The sequence below is a fragment of the Cervus canadensis genome, chromosome 6 (assembly GCF_019320065.1).
Source record: "Cervus canadensis isolate Bull #8, Minnesota chromosome 6, ASM1932006v1, whole genome shotgun sequence".
NCBI lineage: Eukaryota > Metazoa > Chordata > Mammalia > Artiodactyla > Cervidae > Cervus > Cervus canadensis.
In genome coordinates this window covers 85,399,630-85,421,770 of record NC_057391.1, presented here as the reverse complement: position 1 = coordinate 85,421,770, position 22,141 = coordinate 85,399,630, and the positions used below count along the sequence as shown (strand labels likewise).

The following is a 22,141-nucleotide window of genomic DNA, read 5'->3' as shown; positions in this document are numbered from 1 at the left end:
AGGAAAGACCTTGCAGAAGTGAAATGCCTTATAACTGAGAAAGCCTAGAAAATTATAAATTTGCTAACATAGTGAGAGAAGATAAGGTAATTTCAAGTATGATACAAGATTAGCCAAAGTTAGTGTATTTACAGTAAATATCAGGTCTAGAAGAGAAAAAAATTTTAGGAACTGAGGTAGTGAATAAGAAGGTTCAAAACTAGAATTTTAATCGCAGTATTCACATAGAATCTCACGGCTAGCAATTTACGTCAAAATTATGTAAAAGTCACCATTATCTACAGTTGCATGGGCAATGGAAGACTTCTCTTCAGGCAGTGCAAAATCTAGCTTTGGAAACAACTGGTTTGAATGCTTCTGATTTTTAATCTGCATTATTTCTGGAAAATCTGAAGGCTATAGAGATATTTCTCATACAATGCAAAAAAGAACTTCATAGCTCTATGCATGTAATCTTCATCAGTATAAATCAGGCCCCCAAGGCAAAGCCTCTGCATCAACAGGAATATCTATCTCCTTCTTGCATTAAATATGCCTCTGACTTTTCCCCTGTGCATCTGAATCCCTTACCAGGAATACTTTATGGAGTTAAATTTAGAAAGAAGAAACATTCACTCTTCAACTGTGATCAGTTAAATAATCCTGGGCAAAGGGGGTTAACACGTCTCTTAGCTGGTATTGTTAACTCATTTGGGATGGGCTCTCTGTCACCTGGTTTATTTATATATTCCCTTCCATCCTCCCTTGCAGAACACAACAGATTGTTTTAAAAATTGTTTTTATTCCGCTACCTGCCCCGTGTAATTATATCACTCAAGAAATGCTGGTATTGAATTTCTGTCGTCTGCTTTTGAATCAGATGAAGCACCTGCACAGCCACTAAAAAAGCAAACGGACTTAGTCTGGGGCTTTTCAGGTTTTGCCCTGTTTATGTTTGATACCAAATGGTAACGTATAGTCACAACCTGGGGAGCTGCAGATCTCATGAATCAGAGATCTAGAAAAGCCCTCTGTCTTCTGATGGAAGTTGCTATGGAGATGTCTGTTGTGTGTACGTATGTGGGGGTGTGGAGGTAGCAGGGGAAGACAGGCGTGATGATTCAGAATGATCAAGTCTAGATTTTATAAGAAGACTTACAATCTAAAGATCTGATAAACATTGTTGCATATATATAGATATCACTGCTGTGAAAGCAAGAAAACCTGATAAAGGGTAAATAGGGAATCCAAATTAAAGTCTAAGTATCTTAAATTATTGGCCCCAATCAATTAATTTAACATACGTCTTGGAGAGCATGCCATATTCATAGCTAAATTCTTAATATCTCACACATACCTGGCATATACCAGGGACCCTCAAAAAATATTTGTTGAACTGAATTCTGCGGGAGAGGTAGTTTAGATAGTAAAGCTCTATATTCTATTTTCCAACAGCTCATTTGCGAAAACCCTTAGAACAGGAAGGAGTCAAATCTGGAGATGAACTGTATCCTGCCTGAGGGCTCAGAAATATTTATTAAATGAATGAAAGAAAATCTGTTCTGGTATGGATTGGATGCATCCTCCCTTTAGAGTTAAAACCTCACTTAATACAATATTATGACTCAAAGTCTGAAAAAAAAATCTGACTAACCAGGTCATACTTACTTTCCTCCCACACAACTGAGCTTCCAAAGAAACAGAATACACTCCAGAAAGAAAAGGACCTACATATCACTGCTTTGTCCCTATGCTAAGAACAAAAACCCAGAGAACTTCCTGGATCCAAAGCCACTTGCAAGACACCAAGCAGTCAGGCTTCTACAAAATCTGTAAATCATTTTAGGATAACAAATGGAAGATTTTACTTTTGTTATACTAATATTTTTTCATGAATCTCAAATTTCTCTAGAATTAACAAAAGAAAATGTTTAACGGCTCTCCTTTTCTTTTAAAGAAAAGGAAAATAAAAATAAAATAACCCAAACAATCAGCTAGAAAATTCTATTTATTTCTCTTAGCCTTTGAAGAAATAAGATCCTAACCCAACTCCAGCTTTGAAATGCTATTAAACATACACAGAAATTCGATGATATCTGTTCTCTATTATATATATAAATGTAAATTTTTAACTTATAGCAAGTCTCAAAACAGACGACTTGGGAAAGTTGATAGGAAATAATTAGGGACTGCAGTTGCCTGCTGGACATTATATCGTATATAGCTCACTATAAAGAAAGACCATAAAACATTGAAATGTATCTGGGTGCAAATGGGGAACACACTGAAGCTGCTAATTGCCAAAGTCCTCTCAACTTCAGCACAGTAGATACATTTTGAAGCATCACAGCTGTTGACACGGCATGGTTCTGTACTAATTTTGTATTTACTATGCTACACTGCTGCACAAATTCTCTAAACACACAAGGAACAAAATTAGTATAAATATAATGCCATGTTAACTGCTGTTGAAATCCCATGGAAAAAAAAAATTTTTTTTTTGGTTGTTTGGTTTTGCTTCTGTTTTGTTTGCCACTTAAGAGTCAGAACAGTCATGAGAATTAAATGGCCTTTATGGCTCCACTTTGGCTTCATATTTTATTTTTTTTATGTCAATCCAATATAGAAGTCTTCATGCTCTCACCCCGTGTCAATTTCATAGCTGCCACTGGCTGCTATACATTTCCTGTTTCTTCTGGTGGTTAATCTGGGTGTCTAATTGCTCAATGTTATGTCCTACTGAGTTTTCTTTAGCTAGTCAAGGAACTGACTTTAAATTTCCCCGGGGTCTTATGGCTCCTTCCATGGGATTTGATGCTTTCGACTATACAGTGATATTTATATATGTATATGTATACATATATAGATATAGGAAATACACACACTAACACACTATAATATTTATAAAACACATGTATATTCACATATATGTATGCATTGTTTTTTGCAAATGAAAAAATAAAGCAAGCAAAACAAGACTGACCTAACCTACCTGTACTCGGCTCACATTCAACGAAGTCTTCGTCATCGCTTGAACATTCAGCAGATGAAACAAGGTCATCTGATGTTGGCTGTGCATGTCAAAGAAAAAATAATGAGATGCGGGAAGAGAGAAAGAGATAAGGAAACCAATGCACAAAAGTACCAAAGACTCATCATTGTGTCCTGCCTCCATCATCATTACTGTCTCTCTTCTCTAAAGAAGGGTAGAGAATTTTAACTCTTGTGTAGCTGTGAATGGCTCTGGGTCCAGACACTCTGGGTGGGTCTCATGGGAAGCTGAGTAACCCAAGGTGGTTCCAGGAGGCTCAAGCCTATCCCATCCCCGTAGATCACATTTGCAGCCTGACTCTATCCTTACTTTACTTTCAATTTTGAGAATCAGAAGGGCAGGAGAAAGGCTATTGCAGATGGTGGCAATACAAGAGAGCAAGCCAGCACAGAAATGCTCGGCAGCTTGGAGAGAGTTTCAGTGCATATGGTGTGCAGTCTCAAGTGTATGATTTGATGGTCGCGAATCTATAGGCTGGCATAATTAATGAATGCCGTGGAAGGCAGTCTGTTCGGGAATAGCATAATGACTTCTCTCGCCATCAGCGATTTCTTCATGTAATTGCTGCAATTAGCTGAATTAGTAATGTGGACCAGCAGACAGACACTACAAGACAGCCTCTGGACACAGGTAAGGCTGTATCTGAAGAGAGCACAAAATTTCTGATTGTAACAGTAGTAATTCAATTTGAGAAAAAAAAAATTTTTTTCCTATTGAATCCTGCAGAAATTCCCCAAAGACAGGGAATCTGCTGCTGCAAGAAATATAAGGGACTGTGGGCATGGTCAGTGTGAAGGGCCCTTGCTAGATAGTAAATGAGAAGACTCCTTTCTGTACCTGGTACATACTACGTGCACAATAAATACTCTTTAGATCAACCAATCAATCATTAATCTACAGCTCTTGTCTAAAAACAAAACTTTTGTCCTACTAGCAGTTGTTCAACAAATGCTCGTTGCTTTCTACTTCCTGATGTTAATAGTATTAACTGACTTGCTAGTCTTATTATTCCCAATGCATTGAAGTCTCAATCCATATTCAAGAGGAAAAGCAATTACAAGTCAGATGCTCTGCTAGACACATATACAGGCTTACGAGTTACAGTTATTACTAATTAATGAGACACAATTCTCACATTGGTCCTTCGGGACAGGGATAATTATTATACTTTTAAGGAGAACTGAAGTTCAGAGAGGTTAAGTGAGTTGCTAAAAGACTCACAGCTAGTAAAACACATAGTGAAGATCTGAACACATACATCTTATTTAAAATCTGCATTTGTAGCTCCCGTAGGCTTCTTGCATCCCCTTCTTATAGGATGCTATGGACTGAACTGTGTCCTCTCCCAAGTTTGTATATTGAAGTTCTAACCCCCTTGTACCTCAGAATGTGACTGCTATTTGGAGATGGGGTCTTTAAAGAGGTAATGAAGTTAAAAGGAGGTCATTTGGGTAAGTAAATCCAACATGACTGCTCTCCTTATAAAAGAAGAGACTGTCTCTCTCTCTCTCTCTCTCTCTCTCACACACACACACACACACACACACACAGAGGGGAGACCACGGGAAGGCACAAGGGAAAGGCAGTCATCTATAAGCCAGGGGGAGAGGCCTCCGAAGAAATCAGACCCCTGACAGCTTGACTTCAGAGTGCCAGCTTCTAGAACCGTGAGAAATTAAATCCCTCTTGTTTAAGCCACTCTGTCTGTGGTCCTTTGTTATGGCAGCCCTAGAAAATGAATACACATGACAACCCATATGCTTAGTGTTTCCAGACAATGTCCTTCTTGAAATAGACATAGGAGGCATAGAACCGCTGAACACAGCAAAGCACAGGAGAAAAACCACATTAGGTAATTGATTTCGCTTAACTCACAGTGGCAGAGAGGGACCTTAAACCACATTCTTGATCTTTATTCTACACTTGTCAAAGAGATACTTCTCTCCTCCTTAAAGTTGAAAGAAAAAGATTTTTCAAACATTCTATTTTTATTTTCAATTAGACACTACCGACGTGTGCATTTCACTTCCAGCAACTGATGCTGGCATTTGTATCCTGGAGTATTACTATTTGTGTTAGAGAGATCATAAGCTCACTCTTCTGGAGTTTCTGGCTGTGATAGGGCCAGTACAGGTCCATTTCCCGTCATTCAGGGAAGGGAGGTGGTAAGAGAATAAATATTAACTGTGCAGATGCAAAGGCAAATATATGGGAAAGGCCACAATCATTTCTTCCGGCAATCTTGATTCCAGCTTGTGATTCATCCAGCCTGGCATTTTGCATGATGTACCCTGCATATAAGTTAAAGAAGCAGGGTGACAATATACCATCCTGACGGACCCATTTACCAGTTTTGAACTAGATTGCCAGGAGGAATATCAACAACCTCAGTCATGCAGATGATACCATTCTAGTGGCAGAAAGCAAAGAGGAACTAAAGAGACTCTTAATAAGGGAAAAAGCTGGCTTAAAACTCAACATTCAAAAAATGAAGAACATGGCATCCGGTCCCATCACTTCATGGCAAATAGAAGGGGAAAAAGTGGAAACAGTGACAGATTTTATTTTCTTGGGCTCCAAATTCATTGTGGACAGTAACTGCAGTCGTGAAATTGAAAGACATTTGCTCCTTGGAAGAAAAGCTGTCACAAACCTAGACAGTGTATTAAAAAGCAGAAACATCACTTTGCTGATAAAGTGTAGTCACAGCTATGGTTTTTCCAGTAGTCACGTATGGGTGTGAAGTGGATCATAAAGAAGGCTGAGCTCCAGAGAACTGATACTTTTGAACTGTGTTGTTGGAGAAGACTCTTGAGAGTCCCTGGGGCTGCAAGGAGATCAAACCAGTCAATGCTAAAGGAAATCAACTCTGAATATTCATTGGAAGGACTGATGCTAAAGCTGAAGCCATCTGATGCAAAGAGCCAACTCATTGGAAAAGACCATGATGCTGGGAAAGATTGAAGGCAAAAGGAGAAGGAGATGACAGAGGATGAGATGGTTAGAGAGCAAGCAGAGACTCAATGGACGTGAGTCTGAGCAAACTCTGGGAGATAGTGAAGGACAGGGAAGCCTAACGTGCTGCCGTCCATGGGGTCACAGAGTCAAACATGACTGAGTGACTAAACAATGATAACATAATCATTGTTTGATAGTTCTAAGGCATGCGTTTTCTATGGGGATGACAACGCTCAGCAATAATTGTTTTGGGCAAAAGGGTGAGGATCTTAAATATGTAAATGGCTTGTGACCTGCCAAGGGCCCACAGTTCTTAAACAAATTACAGTATACCTGATATTAAAATTTTATGGAAAAGAGCACTTGAGGGGGAATAGTCTAAAAATCTCCTTAGAGGTTGAGAATACATTTCAAACATGTAATCAGTTGGAAATTAGTTGTTGGTGACGATTATAAGGACCTTACAGAATGGCCCATATAAGGCTTAACTAGCTTTGGTCACTGGAAATGAATGAAAACTGCTGAGTTAATGAAAATCTAGCAAGCTCGTCTTAAGAATTGAAGGCCAGGTAATAAAGTTTAAAAAGGCCACGGAGCAAATGTATGAAAAGAATGCAAAACTTCAAGAGAAACCAAAAAGGTGTTAACATATTAGGGGAATCTTTAACATTGTAAAAATTATCTGAATTTTTATTAGCCAAAACACAATGTAAAGTTTTTTTGTTTTTGTTTGGTTTTTAAGATAAGTACTAGGCTCTGCAGTTGAAGACTATTTCCCACTTTCCTCTTAGCTTCCTCTTAAATATGGAAATGGCTTGTGACCTGCCAAGGGCCCACAGCACTTAAAACAGACCCACAGCCTCCTCCAACACTGCAAAAATTCTCTCTTCTGTGGTTTGAGTGACACTGTCCCAAGCCCCTACTCCCTTTCTCCATCACTACCCCCATTTCTGTGCCCACAATGGGCCCTAAACCCCAGGGCAGCCCCCACACCTATGCTCACCATATCCTCCCTCCTCACTTTCAGTGAAGTGAACTGGCCATGCCCCTCTTCCCAAAGACTTTTTTTTTTTAATATGTGTATGGATGATAACAATGTTCCTCCAAGGCAACAGAAGCACATTTTGCCAGAAGCTCCTATGCATGGTGTCTAAGAACAGGAGACAACAGGCCATGAAGAGTGTAGTTGCAGTATAGTTGGAAAATCCCAGCTCCTAAGCATGTCTGTGAGTTGGGAGAGTCAGTTACCTCCCCTCTTCAGGCTTCAATTACTTTCATCTCTAAACTGGGATGAATACAGTCTTTTGTCATTACCTGGGCATGTGATTTAAAAGTAATGTTAAAAGTGAGACTCTGTCTCTGGCATGTGGTACATGCTCAATAAACAGGAGCTAAAACTAGCTAACTCAATCAACCAGTCAATCAACAGGAACATGGAAACTGGTCGCTACTCCTAATTTACATAGATTTGCTATCTGCCTTTGCACTCTGTCGTTACTGATTTATCCCTCAATAGAACTGCTTGTTGATAATTCTTGACCTCCACATAGTGATACAAACACCATTTCTGGTTGGATCAGCTATGAAGACTGATAAAGAAAAATATACTCAAGAGCATGCCAAGAGAGCTTAAAAGTTTACTGGAAGATGAAATCAGTTTCCAAGGGCTGTAGGTCCATACATTCCTCAAGGGTCTTATATGAATTAAACCCCTTCCTTTCTGTCTCTGAAACTTCACCATCACCGTTTATGGCCACAGCCACTGAAATTCCCAAAGCAATTACAAATATCTCAACCCCCTCCTTGCCCATTGTGGAAAACAGTGTTTATCTGGAGAACCTGGCATTGGATACAGTCATGCCTGCCGCAGAACACTGTGCAGTCTCAGAAATGCTTGCTCTGCCAGGGTAGCAAGCTTTGATTTGCAAAAGGCAGGATTAAGATCACTATATTTAGGGATTAAAAAAATAAATAAATAAATAAAACTATTTCTGTCCCTGCTACCTGAAAACAACAGCAAAAATTACAAACCTAGGCTTTTGGATATACCCTTAGGATCACATCCTAAAGTAATGTCTATTTGATTCAAAATTACTCTCAGAAAACCCAAGGCTTTTAGGAGCTTTTAATATTTCTTGTCTTTGCCTTTCCCCAGTTATAAGTGAATGCAGGGTCTGACTCTTACCCTTGGAAGAAAAGGCACATTTCTTTAACTATTGGTTCCCATGGGTGGTGGAGTACGTTTGACTATTGCAATATTTCACAGACTCTGGATACAACTATCACAGGCATTTAGAATGGAACTGTGGACTTTTTTCCATAAATAAAATGCAGTAGCCCTAGGCTGTGTGTGTGTGTGTGTGTGTGTGTGTGTGTGTGTGTGTGTGTGAGACAGAGAGAGAGAGTGTGTACTGGTGAGTGTATATGTTTTCTTACAATCACAGTCATTTTTCATTAATATTCATAATTCCTTAGAAAGAGGAGCAGTTAGTACTCTTGAGAAGAAAAAGATGTTTGAACCCTCTAAAATCAGGCCTATTAATTTACTACTTAAACACTTGCCATATTCAGGCTTTGTGCTAAGCAGTTAACACATATTAATTTTCAGTACTCATAATAACCAAGGGCAGAGATATTTTAAAGACATCTGCTATTTCTAACTGCCCACCATCCACACTTCTCAAATAGCAGTATTGCCTCAGGAACTTTCTCTGTTTGTGTCCTTGTGTGAGAAATGTTCATCAGGGTCCCTGGTGTGTCATCTTAACATTTTCTCTCCTCTCAATGATTGTCTAAAACTCTCATGATTCCCAATGGCTAAGCTTAAAGTGTTTACATACTGGGGTTCCTATATGTCAAATATCAACATTATCTGTAAGTCATTCAAGGAAGACCAGAAGATCCATAAGCAGTCCCCAATCAGTTTTTCAGTGGCTGAGTGATTAGATCCACCTTCAGCAATATGTAACTATATCATCAAGGTGCTTTTTCATTCACTCACTCATTCCTTTATTAATACCTGATTAATATATTTTATTGCTACATTATATATAATACATTAATATAGTATATATTAGCAGTATCACTTTATTAATATTTATTAATATTAATGCCATTTAATAAATACCTATTGAACACCTAAGTGTCAAGCCTTGTACCAGGAGGGATAAAGTGATAGACAAAGCAGTTCTTTTGCCCTGGGAATTCACGGTCTCTGAGGAGCCTGTCTGGTAAACGGGCAAGCCTGACAGAGCAAACTGAATGCTTTGACAAGAGTCAGCAGCAGGTATGAAGGGAGCAAATCGCAGGGGAAGGGAGAGAGCTCCCAGGCCAAGGAGGATGTGTAAATGAGCCCTCGGGGACAGGCCGCAGGGAAGCAGGGGAAAGCCGAGAGCTTTGAGGAGGAGAAGGGCATCCTAGGCGAAATCAACGGTCTTCGGAAAGGCTCAGAGACATGAAAAAGCACAGTTTATTTGTGTACCCGCGAGGAGTACAGGACGACTAGAGTGAAGAGGTGTACTAGAATGACAGGATGACAGCTCCCTGAGTTATCGTGCTGTTCTTGCAAACTCGGATAATAAGCGTGAATTTAATATCCTGCCCTCCCGGACTCCTCTCCTTCTTCCCCTCCCCACACCGGTGAGGAGTCAGCCGTCACATTGCCTTAGGGAGCGGATACACGTGGTTTCAGAACACAGGCGTGAGTCTGACTGCACCCTCCCCAGCCCCGTACCATGCAGATGAAAGACCTTTACTCGCCTTCTCAAGGGGAGGAAAATATACTTCTGTCCAAATATATTAGCCAAGTCCTATATTAAAAATAATAATTCACACTACCCAGTTTTAAAATATGTATTTCATATTTTTAATCCACATGTTGAAATTACTTGGTTTTGTATTAGGATTCATAAAACTAAAGATAGGTATTATAATAACTTTCAATAAAATATCTCTCTGGCAGAAACCCTCTTTATTCCTTTCCTGAAAGATTTTTTATTGCATTTATATTCTTTTTTTTCCCCCTACCAATGTTTATTGAAATTACCTTAGAATAAACTGGGACAGAAGAAAGCTCAAAACTCTGTCCACCCAGGTAAATTTATAGGTATATTTACTTTCAATTCCCTCAGTTTCACCAGCCTGGCTTCTCATTTTCCACCAATGAGTTATTGTTTCTATAATCACCTGCTCCTAATTATTTACTCTGAAAGGCTCTACCTCATCTCAGTATAGGAATGGTTCCACACCATTCTTCATTGTTACCCATTATTTGGCACTGAGAAAAATATCTGCTGCCATGGTCTGAATAGTTTAAGAGAGTTTCACTATTCACCCTCCTTACTGCCCAGGTACCTATTTGTGATTTCAAAATTCCAGCCTTTAGCCCTTTATCTTTTACTGAGAATAAGCTAATCATTTGGGGGGATAATCATTTTTTTCCACCCAGCTCCTTGGAAGCACGGTTATTTGACCGAGATTAAATGCAAGATAAAATAAGTCCTGCCACAGAACAGCTTTATGAAATTATAAATAACACACTCAAGAATGATGATCGCTTTTCTTCCAGTGAAAAAGGAAAAGAGAAAGGCCCATAAATATTCTGAAGTCCCACAGAAAACAGCCATACATCTCTGCAGCTGCTTCATGCTAAAAAGAATTAAATTCCTTCAAATGCTTGGAGTTTTAGTTTTCTTGTCTCCATACTTCCACTCTGAGATGGAGCTGGAGTTCAGTATCTCATAGGAGAGAAGGTCTTACTCTATTTAAAAAAAAAAAAAAAAAAAGAATGCCTGGGATACTTTTAATTAAATAAGAACTCTAGATCAATCAACAATCTTTAATGATATTTGAAAAGTTTGACCATCTCAATTTAAACGTATTTTAAACGTAAGCTATTCTTCATCAAATTGTTGCCATTGCATAGTTCAACCTTTGAGCAATGCTAGTAGATACCCCCTCCCCATTACACACACAAACTACTGGATGATTTTTAGACTGCACCAAAGGTAAAACTGGAACTTGGGCAAACTTGTTAGAAGTGATCATCTCATCCCTCTCTTCTTCACCATCGACCCCACCACTTCCTCCAGTTCAAACCCAATCCTAAAATAGTCCTTAAATCATGGTAAGGTTGTATGGGCATGATTATGTCTACCGCACTTTAGTTTTAAAGAGTGTTTTGGTGTGGACCATTTTTGAAGTCCTTGTTGAATTGGTTACAATATTGCTTCTGTTTAATGTTTTGGTTTTTTGGCCAAGGGGTATGTGGGATCTTATTTCCCTGAACAGGGATCAAACACACACCATCTGCATTGGAAGGCGAAGTCTCAACCACTGGACCACCAGAGAAGTCCTTACACCCTCTTTATTCTTAACATCCTCTTCATAGTCATCTTCAAAAGAAGCAACCAATACCATTATGAGAAAATGAAATACATCATCTGAACTTGTCATACTCAAGTGTAAAAGACAGGGGCGTAACATGAGGCAGGTTCAGAAAAATGAAAACAAAAGGACAAAGTTCAGCCTGGAGAAGATATTTTCTGAATAACCCTTGAGCCCTACCTCTATGTATGTATCTTAATTGGAACAACACTGAATTTTTTTTTTCAAACTTTAAATTTTTTATTTTGTATTGGGGTATAGCCACTTAACAGTGTTGTGATAGTTTCAGGTGAATAGCAAAGGGACTCAGGGATACACATACATGTATCCCTTCTCCCCCAAACCTCCCTACCACCCAGGCTGGCACATGCTATTGAGCAGAGTTCTATGTGCTATACAGTAGGTCCTTGTCGGTTATCCATTTTACATATAACAGGGAACAACACTGAATTTTTTAAAAGTCTTCTGGAGTTCATGTCATTCTGGTTTTTCAAGATACTACTTTCTTCTCTCTATCTGGACATAACCCCTTGCCAAGTAAGATATGACTACACACATATTTTACTTGGCTCATATTTCTTTAGAATGAGAAGGTTTTAAGAGTATTGCCCTGGGCTATAGACATTGCATTCAGCATGACCACATTAGTTAATTAAAACTAAGCTCTGTTAGAAAACTGAATATAAAAAATAAAAGCAAGCGACAACAAACATAACCCTCATTTTTCTGGATATATGGTTTTACAGATGTGTGTATTTACTCATGCAATCAGTCTTCCCTCAACAAACATTGACCGACAGCCCACCACGTGTCAGACGCTGTGCTGAGGGGCTGGACTGAGCCAGTCTCTGTCCTCGTGGAGTTTACAAACTGCCAGGACTGGGGCCAGGCCCAACGAGAAAGCGCTGAGTGATACTAAACCAACAACTATGATACAAAAAGTGAAATTAATATGAGGCTCATAAATGGTATTTACCGTAAAACATTTACTAGTTATTCATTATCATTAAAGATGATAGATTGCATAGGAATCCAAGCCAATGGTATCACCAGCTTCCCTTTAAACTCTGCCCACTGTGAATAGGCTCCACACTGCTCCTTTCTGCCCCCACTACTCCACACATATATTGGAGCAGAATAAAGACTGACATGATTTATAATAAATTGTTCTAATGGGTTAACCTTTAAGGAAATCCCTTTGTAGACTCAAGATTTAATTAACAGTATAAAAAAACCAAGCTAAGCTCAGCCAGACTTTGTGCCGAAGATTGGAGTCCTTTACTTCTATCCTTGAAGTCCTGTAGGATTATATAAATAAATGTGATGCAGTATCTTTTTTTTTTTTTCTTTTTCTTTCCAGTTTTAAGATTTTTCTTCCATCTGCTCAAAAAAAAAAAAAAAAAAGGGGGGGGGATCAAGAGAGAGGAGAGGGAGGAGGGAGAAGAGAGTGGGAAGAGGGGGATTAATCTATCTGTTGTTCAAGGCAGCCTGACAGAGGGGAGAGGAGTATTGAACCACAGAAGATTAACCAAACTTCAATGTACCTTCCCCAAAGCAGGAGGAATGTAATGCTACGTGGTGTTCCACTGATAAGCAAATCCCTCTAAATCCTTTCAATTTATTTCTTGGCCTGGAGAAATTACATATTATTTAGAAGGCAGGGGGAAAAAAAAATAAATAAACTAAAAAAAAAAAAAACCAACAAACCAAACACACCTACCCAACCAGACACATCTCCAGGAATCTAGATCAAGAGCCTATTGATTATGTACACACAAAGGTCTGGCTTTAATGGATGCTTTTCTCATGGGTGCAGCCCTCTCCAGGACTGCTAATCAGAAAGGCTTGGCTGCGTTCCTCTGTACATTCTTCCGGCTTCCACCACAAACCTTGTTTGGAGTGTGGGGGTCTAACCATGACGAAGGGATGCCGACAACTGGAGCTCAAGCTCCAAAGACTGTGGGCTTCCCTGATGGCTGAGATGGTGAAAAATCTGCCTGCAATGCAGGAGACCTGGGTTCGATCCCTGGGTTGGGAAGATCCCCTGGAGAAGAGAATGGCTGCCCACTCCAGTGTTCTTGCCTGGAGAATCCCATGGACAGAGGAGCCTGGAGGCTACAGTCCATGGGGCTGCCTAGAGTCAGACACGACGGAGAGCCTTTCACTTTCCCGTGACCTGACCTCCGGTTCCTGCTTGCTCACCTTCTGGCTCCCCTGCCTTTCTCTTTCTTTTTATTTTTTGAGTTGGGGATTAATTTCTAAGCTGAGGTCTTTATTCTAATGATGATACTGAAATCAAGCATCTGTTTTTAGAGGGTGAGGGACCAAGGCCAAATATTAACATGACCCACAGTGACACAGGCATCAGTCAAGGGATGTTGAAATTCTGAATAGTCTGGATTCTGGAGCACACCCCTGTGTTTTGTTGGTATGAGTCATTTATCCGTGTTTGTTCTTTCTTGCTCCACAGTTCAGGAAGAAGGAATGGGTTTGGGGGAAAAAAAATGAGGAAAAGTAAAGTGATATTTCTTTGTGAAATCATCTTCCTCTTGGCCCTCTTTTTCGTAGCTTAACCTTATCGCTGAACACAGGAGACGTGGCCCTTCCTGGCAGGTTGAGAGCACAGCTTAGAAAACTTCATAAGCCCTAACATTAGAGGAGAGCAAAGAGTCACAGAATAAAGCCATTCCTAGATTTTGGTCAGCAAGTCTGAAAAGAGACGCAACGTGGCCATTCAGTCCAGAGCAAGTAGCGGAGGCCCTCCGTTTTCGGTCTTACAATGAACTGAGGCATGCCGGCTGAGCAGAAGGGAAAGGAGCGAGGCGACAGCCAGACACTGGGGACCAAACATAACTTGTCTTTATTTTGTCAGTGGCAGGCCACTTACACCAAAGAGTGTGCAACACACGTGAACATCCAACAGGTCTGGGGGGTAGAAGAGAGTGGAAGATCGTTATCTTGCAAAACTAAGCATGTTTGAAGCCTCTGCCTAGTATACAAGAAACTAAGAAATGCAAACTCAAGACGATGTAGAATGAACACAAGAAGGAAGAGGTATTGGTACAATCCAGAACTTAGTATGTGGCACAGAAAACTTACCCCGGATAGTCAAATGCAATGGATTGGATGTCAGATACAAGTGAGAGAAAGACAAGGTTGTCTATTCCTCGTTACTCTGAAAAGAGTACCTTCTACTCAGCCATGTAATATAACATGAGAAAAGTCAGCTATGGAGTCAGCACCGCAGCAGTGGTTGAAGCAAGACCTGAGCATCTGACACTTGATTTAAGGGTGATCTGCGATGAGTAAGCCTGAGTCCAAACTGGAGAGGACAATGAGGGCCTCAAGAACCTGATATCAAACCCCAAGAGAGAGAAAATGCAAAGGAGTTCAGCTTTGTAATGAAAACTGATCCCTGGTTACTCATATCTGGAAGACAATACCAACCTCCCACAGAGAAAGATGGGGGGACAGATTCAAATGCAGCTCTTTGCTTTGTATTATAAGTCCCAACTTAGAGAAAATCTTCAGGTACTGTTCCACAAGAAAACTGGGAACCCAGATGGACTCAGTTACCCTCCAGAAGTCACTTCCTCATTCCTAGGCTGCAACCAGTCTTAAATGGATGACCCCATGCTCTACACAGACTCAAAACAATTTACAAAACCAAACACAAGAGACTTTCTCTGTGGGAAGGGGCAAGACTACTCATTTCTCATCATCTCTGATGGACAGCAAGACTAAAATGTTTTCCAGTTTCAGTTTATAAGCAACAGCATCCATTTATTATTAAAGTAGGTATCAGAAATATAGCAGATGTAATCCCAGGCCTGAGACCTGTGTAGTCACATAGGGGTCTGTGCTCGCAAGGCCCTTGTGCTTGGCTTAATGCTCTGCTTTCACCATCTTGAAATCCTGAACCACTTTATTCTTGAATGTGTGTTTCATAAGTTGAACAGGATAAGGGGGTTACGTGCACGAGCAGATGGGATGCACACAATATGTGGGTCCACCCCTGTTCCAGCCACCCCATCTACACAGAGAGCCTCCAACACCCCATGAGCACAAGATTCTGTGGATCCCTCCTGGGTGGGAGTAAAATGAATCCAACATTTTCATTGAATTCATCCCTTAATATTTCTTCCTTCTTTCTTACTTTACACTGGTTCCTGTGGATTTCACAGCTGCCCCTGAGAACAATTCTGCAAAATGTTTTCGAACAGGCCAAAGAGGTCTGAGGTGGTTTTCAGAAATTCAAATTATGACAAATAGTTCATGCTGCGTGATCACTTGTGCCTTTACTCCTGGCCTCGTGACTGCAGGGTGGGTATGACTAGCCTGATTCTCTCGAGAGTACTTTGGGAGAAAGGACTCTTGCACTACGATGGCACCTATATGGGGGCAGTTCCTACACTGAGATGTCTCCTATGCTGGGACGGCTTCTATACGGTCCCTGCTTCCTGCCTCTCCTCTCCTCCAGATCTTTCTAGACCAGTGTTTAATAACATTCCAAATAATATCCCATTGTAAGTCCCAGTTCAGTCGCTCAGTTGTGTCTGACTCTGCGACCCCATGAACCACAGCACATCAGGCCTCCCTGTCCATTACTGACTCCCAGAGTTCACCCAAACCCATGTCCATTGTAAGTCCCATGTCTTGGTTATTCCCATTTCTTCCCAATTCTGAGAAGAGTTTCAATGCAACCACTTGAAAAAAGAATCATGAGAGCACGATTTTTTGAAAATTGTTACCTCTTTAAACATAGACAGAGGCAGTGGTGGGTGGCAAAACCAGAACCGAGAATGGATCAGACAGAACCATGGAACTCTGCTAGTGCTGACTATGAGGCAGACTTCCCTCTGAGATCCTGGAGAGATGGCTGGTCCTAGGAAGAGTGGGCTGCCCTCCCAACCTGGCCCTCTTGGAAGAGAAAATCAGCAAGTCCCGACTCTGCTGAGTCAGTGGCATTTTTAAAAACTGTGTCAGAAGAATATTTTTAATTTACACTTGGCTTCTTTGAAAGAAATCAATATGTCATTTGACAGGATGTCTTTTTTATCCAAGCATCTTTATTTAGCTTTTCTATAGGTTTTCCCCCCTTAGTCTTCTTAGCGAGCAAAGGAAAAAAAAAGTGTTTTGTCTGTATTTGTATTGATTCAATCACTTTGAGCTGAAAATAAACAGCAAAATACAGCAGAGTAGCTTTAATGACAATCTTTTAGGGATCAAGATCTCTAAGCAACACAGCTTCTGATTCTAGGTGATTGGAAATAAACAGAAATCAATAGAACAGGATTACTGGGCAATAAACAAGAGAAACCACATTTATAATTTAAGAAGCTTCTTTTCATGCATTCATTACTGAAGGAGACACTTGAGCCCTATTCCATTTTTGCAGCAGCATAGATTTCCTCCCAGCATGGTGGCTTTTCACTTCCTTCTCTTTTTTTGAGAGATACTGAAAAACAGCTTCTTTAACATTTTCCCAGAAGCTCCTACTTTCCTAAGGCTGCTCAGAGGAACAAAAAGACAAAAGGAACTCTTAGCACACTAGACCAGGATTGGTTTTTCAAACACTTTCCATTCCAGACCCCTATATATCCAGAAAAGTGCCTGGTAAGGAGGAGGCCACCAGGGGCTCTTGGTGGGAGAGTGCTGAGGGAACATAATCCCTGCCCTCAAACTATTTTCCAGTGCCTCGTCAAAGACAAGTATCGGAGACATAATCAATACCTGTCCCACTCTTCCTCCCTTCCAGGGCTGGCAATGTCACCAGCCTAAGCAAGCCTCCTTTGCAGCTAGTGGTGGCCATGTGGCATTGATCAGGGCAAAGTGGTGATAAAGGAAGTCTTCTAGGGGTTCAGGAAATCTTATTCTTTTCCTAATAAAAGAGGATGACTTTCACATGTACACCCATGGCTGATTTATGTCAATGTATGGCAAAAACCACTACAATATTGTAACGTAATTAGCCTCCAATTAAAATAAATAAATTAACTTAATTAAAAAAAAAAGAGGATGACTTGCCTAGGCCAAGTGCTTTCCCTTCTTCCCTGAGTTTGGAAGGGATGTTTGGAGCTGCAGCAGCCATCTTGTGGCCATGAGGTGGCAAGCGTGAGAGACAGGAGGAAGAACTGAGGAGCTGACTCATATATTGTCAGATCTATGATATGAGTCCAAATAAGCAGCTTTCCACCTTCTAGACTCCAGAATTCTGGTTAAGTGAGAAAATTTATCTCCTCTTCAGTCTCTGCAGGTTGAATGTTCTGTTGTCATTGTAGCTGTTTAGTTGCTAAGTTGTGTCCAGCTCTTTGTGACTCTATGGACTGTAGCCCGCCAGGCTCTTCTGTACATGGGATTCCCCAGGCAAGAAAACTGGAGTGGGTTGCCATTTCCTTCTCCAGGGGATCTTCCCAACCCAGCGATCAAACCCATGCCTCCTGCACTGGCAGGTGGGTTCTTTACCACTGAGCCGCCAGGGAAGCCCTAACTAGAGGCTGAACACAATCGTAACAGAGAGAGCAATCTTCAGAGAACAGCCAGAGATGGAGACGATGCAAAGCGCCATGTGAGGGGTCTCTGCTTTTGCTGCCCTGGTGGCTCAGATGCTAAAGAACCCGCCTGTAATGTGAGAGACCTTGGTTCGATCCCCGGGGTGGGGAAGATCCCCCGGAGGAGGGCATGGCAACCCACTCCAGTATTTTTGCCTGGAGAATCCCTATGGACAGAGGTGCCCTGGCAGGCTACAGTCCCTGGGGTTGCAGAGTTGGACACGACTGAGCGACTAAGCAGTACCTCACTGGTGGCGGGGGGGGGGGGGGGCATTTTAATAATATCCAGGACCAGAACCTGGAAAGTGCCATAGTAATAACAGTGCTCTTCAATATGCCAATTCTGTGGTCTGATGAGATTCCAAAAGGGATTCGAAAGAGGAGAGCTCATTCTAATGTTGGGTAAGGAGGAAGAAACATTTTACCTTAGTAATATTTTCAACTGAAAATCTCGTGAGTATCTGCAATCAACATATCCCAGACTGAACTGATCAGTTCCTCCCACGGCTGCCTTTCTTGCCTCTGACTGTTGAGTCGTTGCTCTCCAGGAAGGAGACCAAACCCTCAGGCTCATCTTTGAGTCTTCCCTGCTCAGCATGATACCTCCAGGCACCACATAGAGGAAAGCCCGTTTCTAATACTTTAAATGCCACTCTGCTTTTTATTTCTACTGGCCTGGCTGCTTACCTGGATGAATCTTGAGATTCTTTAACCAGACCCCCTGCCCTTGACTCTTCAACAAACCCTCGAAAGTGTCACTAGAATAAAAACAAGTCTTTCAACATGCCACTCTCCTGGTCCAAATCTATCCCACTGCTTATCAAATAAAGTCTAATTTTAATTATCTTTTAAATTCAAGATCCTTCACCTCTGGGCCCCAAAGTAACTCCGTAGCACTATATTTCACTACCATTTGTCCCATGAGCACTTCCACATTTCAACTATTAAATAAATGTTTGCCATGTCTTAAACAAGCCTGATAAGTTCCTGACAATGTTCTGGCTTCTATCACTCCCTACCCAGCTCTATTTGCATTTCATTCCACTTAAACCTGGTAAACTTCTATATAACCTTCTTTAGAGCCCAGCTGAAATTCATTTTTCACGCAGCTTTGCCCTGATCCTATGGCTGAAAAATAAAATACTCTAGCATGCTAACTCAGTACTTTCTTAAAATCTCACTGAACATATTTATTATATTCTGACTTATGATGCATATCTGATTTACATTCCCTTCTGCTTAATTGCTACTTGAGAGAAGGAAGGTGTGTCATCTATAACCAGCTATAATATCAGGAAAAGAGTATTGTGTTTGGGGTCTGAAAGCACCAGTTCTGCCCCTGGGGAGAGAGGCCAGGACGATTTTAAGAGCTCTGCCTTCCAGTTTCCTCTTCTGTAAATCTGAGAGGACATCTACCTCAAGCTATTATTATGTGGCTTGAAACAGGTATCAGTGACTCAGAGATGTTACTGTTTTTTGATGTGCTGTTAATATTGTGATATTATTTATTATTGGTTTGAAATCACCCACAGGACTCTTACCACACTGGACTGGAGCTTAGGTGCATAATAGCTCTTTCAATGAAAAGGAGATACTCAGGGAATGTCTGCTGACTTAAATAGAATTGGGCAAGCCAAGAGTCAGATTTGAAGAGTGGAAGAGGGATGGAGAGGTGGTCTGTTCCCCGTCCTTGTCAAATTATCATTGGTTACAACCTTTGGAGGTGTCAGAGACAGCAATACCTTTCTAAGTTGTTCCTCAAGAACAGGAGTTTCTCTGGAAGACTATATTGGCTTTCAAGATACAAAATGTTCCATTGGTCTGGACGAGACCCTAAAGAACCCATCTTGCAATTCTACAACCACATACCAACGAGTCAATTCCTTATTTGTAGGACTACAGGTTTAAAATAAGTCACATATCATGTAGCATTCTGGAAATTGGGACAATTTAAAATTTTAATAGACTCGTTTCTGCAAAAAGTTCAATAAGTGTCCCTCAAAGAGATTTGGGTCTTGCTTCCGTGGTGGCTCAGAGGATAAAGCGTCTGCCTGCAATGTGGGAGACCCAGGTTCGATCCCTGGGTTGGGAAGATCCCCTGGAGAAGGAAATGGCCACTCACTCCAGTATTCTTGCCTGGAGTATCCTATGGACAGAGGAGCCTGGCGGTCTACAGTCCATGGGGTCGCAAAGAGTTGGACATGACTGAGCGACTTCACTTTCTTTCTTTCTTTCTTTTCTTATCATTCTAAATAGGCTTGACTGAGCAGAGCCCAGGAAAACCCAACCTAGGGCTCTTTGGCCACACTAGTCCTGTTGTCACTTAAATGTTTCAATAGAATTCTTTATATAAAAGAAAAAGGAAGTGCAATTGCTCTGAATAAATGCCCTCTAAAATGACTGCAGCAATTATGCTGTTTGTAAGTACCTCTGAGTCCATTAAGATAAACATCTATCTTTGAATATTCACATTAATGCACCAGACTGTTCTTTCCTAGATAAATCTTCCTTGAACACTGCACCATTAACAGAGTTTATTGTTCCTTGCTCTCCTCCCCTTCAATGCACACATTAATACACGCAGGGGGAGATCACTGATACGGTGCTAGTCACAGAGCACACATTAACACACGAGGCAGTCTCTAAACATTGTTAAATGCAGAATAACTACATTTCAGGTTTTAAATATCTTCATAGGTGGTATAGCCATGAAAACACTGGGCAAGACTCTTTCCCACATAAGTTATATCTTACAGGAAAAGGCAACAAATGTTTGCATTTAAAATAGTTTTAATAGGCTTCCAATTGTTCATCACCTAGAGGTCCAAATGGAATCTAATTCCCTAGTTACTCCTCCGTGAAACACTTACCACAGGCTCTATCTATGGCTCTAGCTGTATTTTAAGCTTGGGTACCAATTCTATTACTTTTGCAGCTATGTTGAGAAAATGCTCAAGGATCCTTAGTCCTTATTCAGAGCACTCAATTCTTCTCTGCAGAAGTGAATGGTAGACACAACTCCATAAACAGTCTGTGGCTTCAACTGTCTCCTGGAGGTGCCACACTGGTTGTAATAACATCAGCAGGAGTAATATTAAATCTAACATCAGTATTTACAATCAGTACAGCAGGAGAACTGATTCCTCAGAACAGACAGCTGTCATAGCACTGGAGCTGGGTGCTGGAAGCTTGGTCTGTTCCAGGCCTCCATTTGCTTTGTGCTGTGGGCAGAGGAGAGTCTGCCAGGAGGCGCACAGCTGGTCTTCAGGTCACCGGGGCTCTTGGGGTAGTGGCTATTGACTCAGTAGTCTCAAAGCATTTCAATCATTTTAACAGAGGTAAGTAGATTGTTTAGCAGATGATGCTAAGGAAGCCAAGGGGATCCATTGAATTTATCTAGGAAGAGATTCCTTTGAATTGAGAAAAGACACCTGAAGTGATCTCAGTCCTCAAGAAGCTGATCATAAAGAATGTGTCTGGGATAAATAACCTGAAATAAGAGCAAGAAGGAAGAAAAGGCTCTGAGGGAAGGGGAATAAATGCTGACTGGAATGGCAGGGAGGAATGCATGGAGATGGTGGTCTTTAGGTTTGGCTTTGAGAGGAGGATAGGATATTAGTGGGCAGAGGTGGGAATAGACAGTCCATGTGGATGGCCCAAATCAATGCCTAGAAACATGAAAGCAGAAAGGAGGGGATGGGAATAAGAGACTGATCCAGTTTGGTTGGAACACAGGGTGAGTGTGAAGGCGGGTAGTAGCCGTAGGGGGCTCCAGGGAAACCCACCTCTGTTTCTTGACAAACAAGTCAAATCGAATATATACTAACAGTGCCCTGACAAAGGGATCTTTTCACACAAAAGCTAGCACATGCTATTTGTTTAATTTCAGAAGAAATATATGTTCCAGGCATTTAAAGAAACTGCTACACTAAGCTAAATTTCACTGCTGGGGACACAGCTGACTGAGGCCATTGCTGTGTACACTTAAGATGAATGGAACGCCTGCTTCCACCTCTTCTTAAGAAAGGCCTCGGGGAGAACGTGGGTGCCTTACAAAGAGTTCCTGTCTTTGGTCAGAATCCTGCTCTCTCTTTTGAAATTCACCCTGCAGAATTCTTGACTGAATAAAATGTTTAGCCTGAGAGACAGTTAATAAAGCCCTGCAGAGATCTTTTTAGCCCCATTGCATGCAACGAAATGCCATACATCCGGAAGG

The 22,141-nt window shown here is 41.0% G+C and overlaps 1 protein-coding gene across 15 annotated transcripts in view; it reads right to left on the bottom strand.

The window, feature by feature from the left end:
* NRXN3 (neurexin 3) overlaps positions 1-22,141 on the bottom strand; it is a 1,769,272-nt gene that overhangs the window by 56,885 nt on the left and 1,690,246 nt on the right. For 13 of the 15 annotated variants that reach the window (XM_043472663.1, XM_043472670.1, XM_043472672.1 and 10 more), the window contains one exon: positions 2,972-3,050. In XM_043472663.1, the coding sequence (XP_043328598.1) occupies positions 2,972-3,050 (79 nt within the window). Of the gene's footprint in view, positions 1-2,962; positions 3,051-22,141 lie in introns of all 15 variants that reach the window. The other 2 variants (XM_043472668.1, XM_043472675.1) reach the window with 1 other exon arrangement.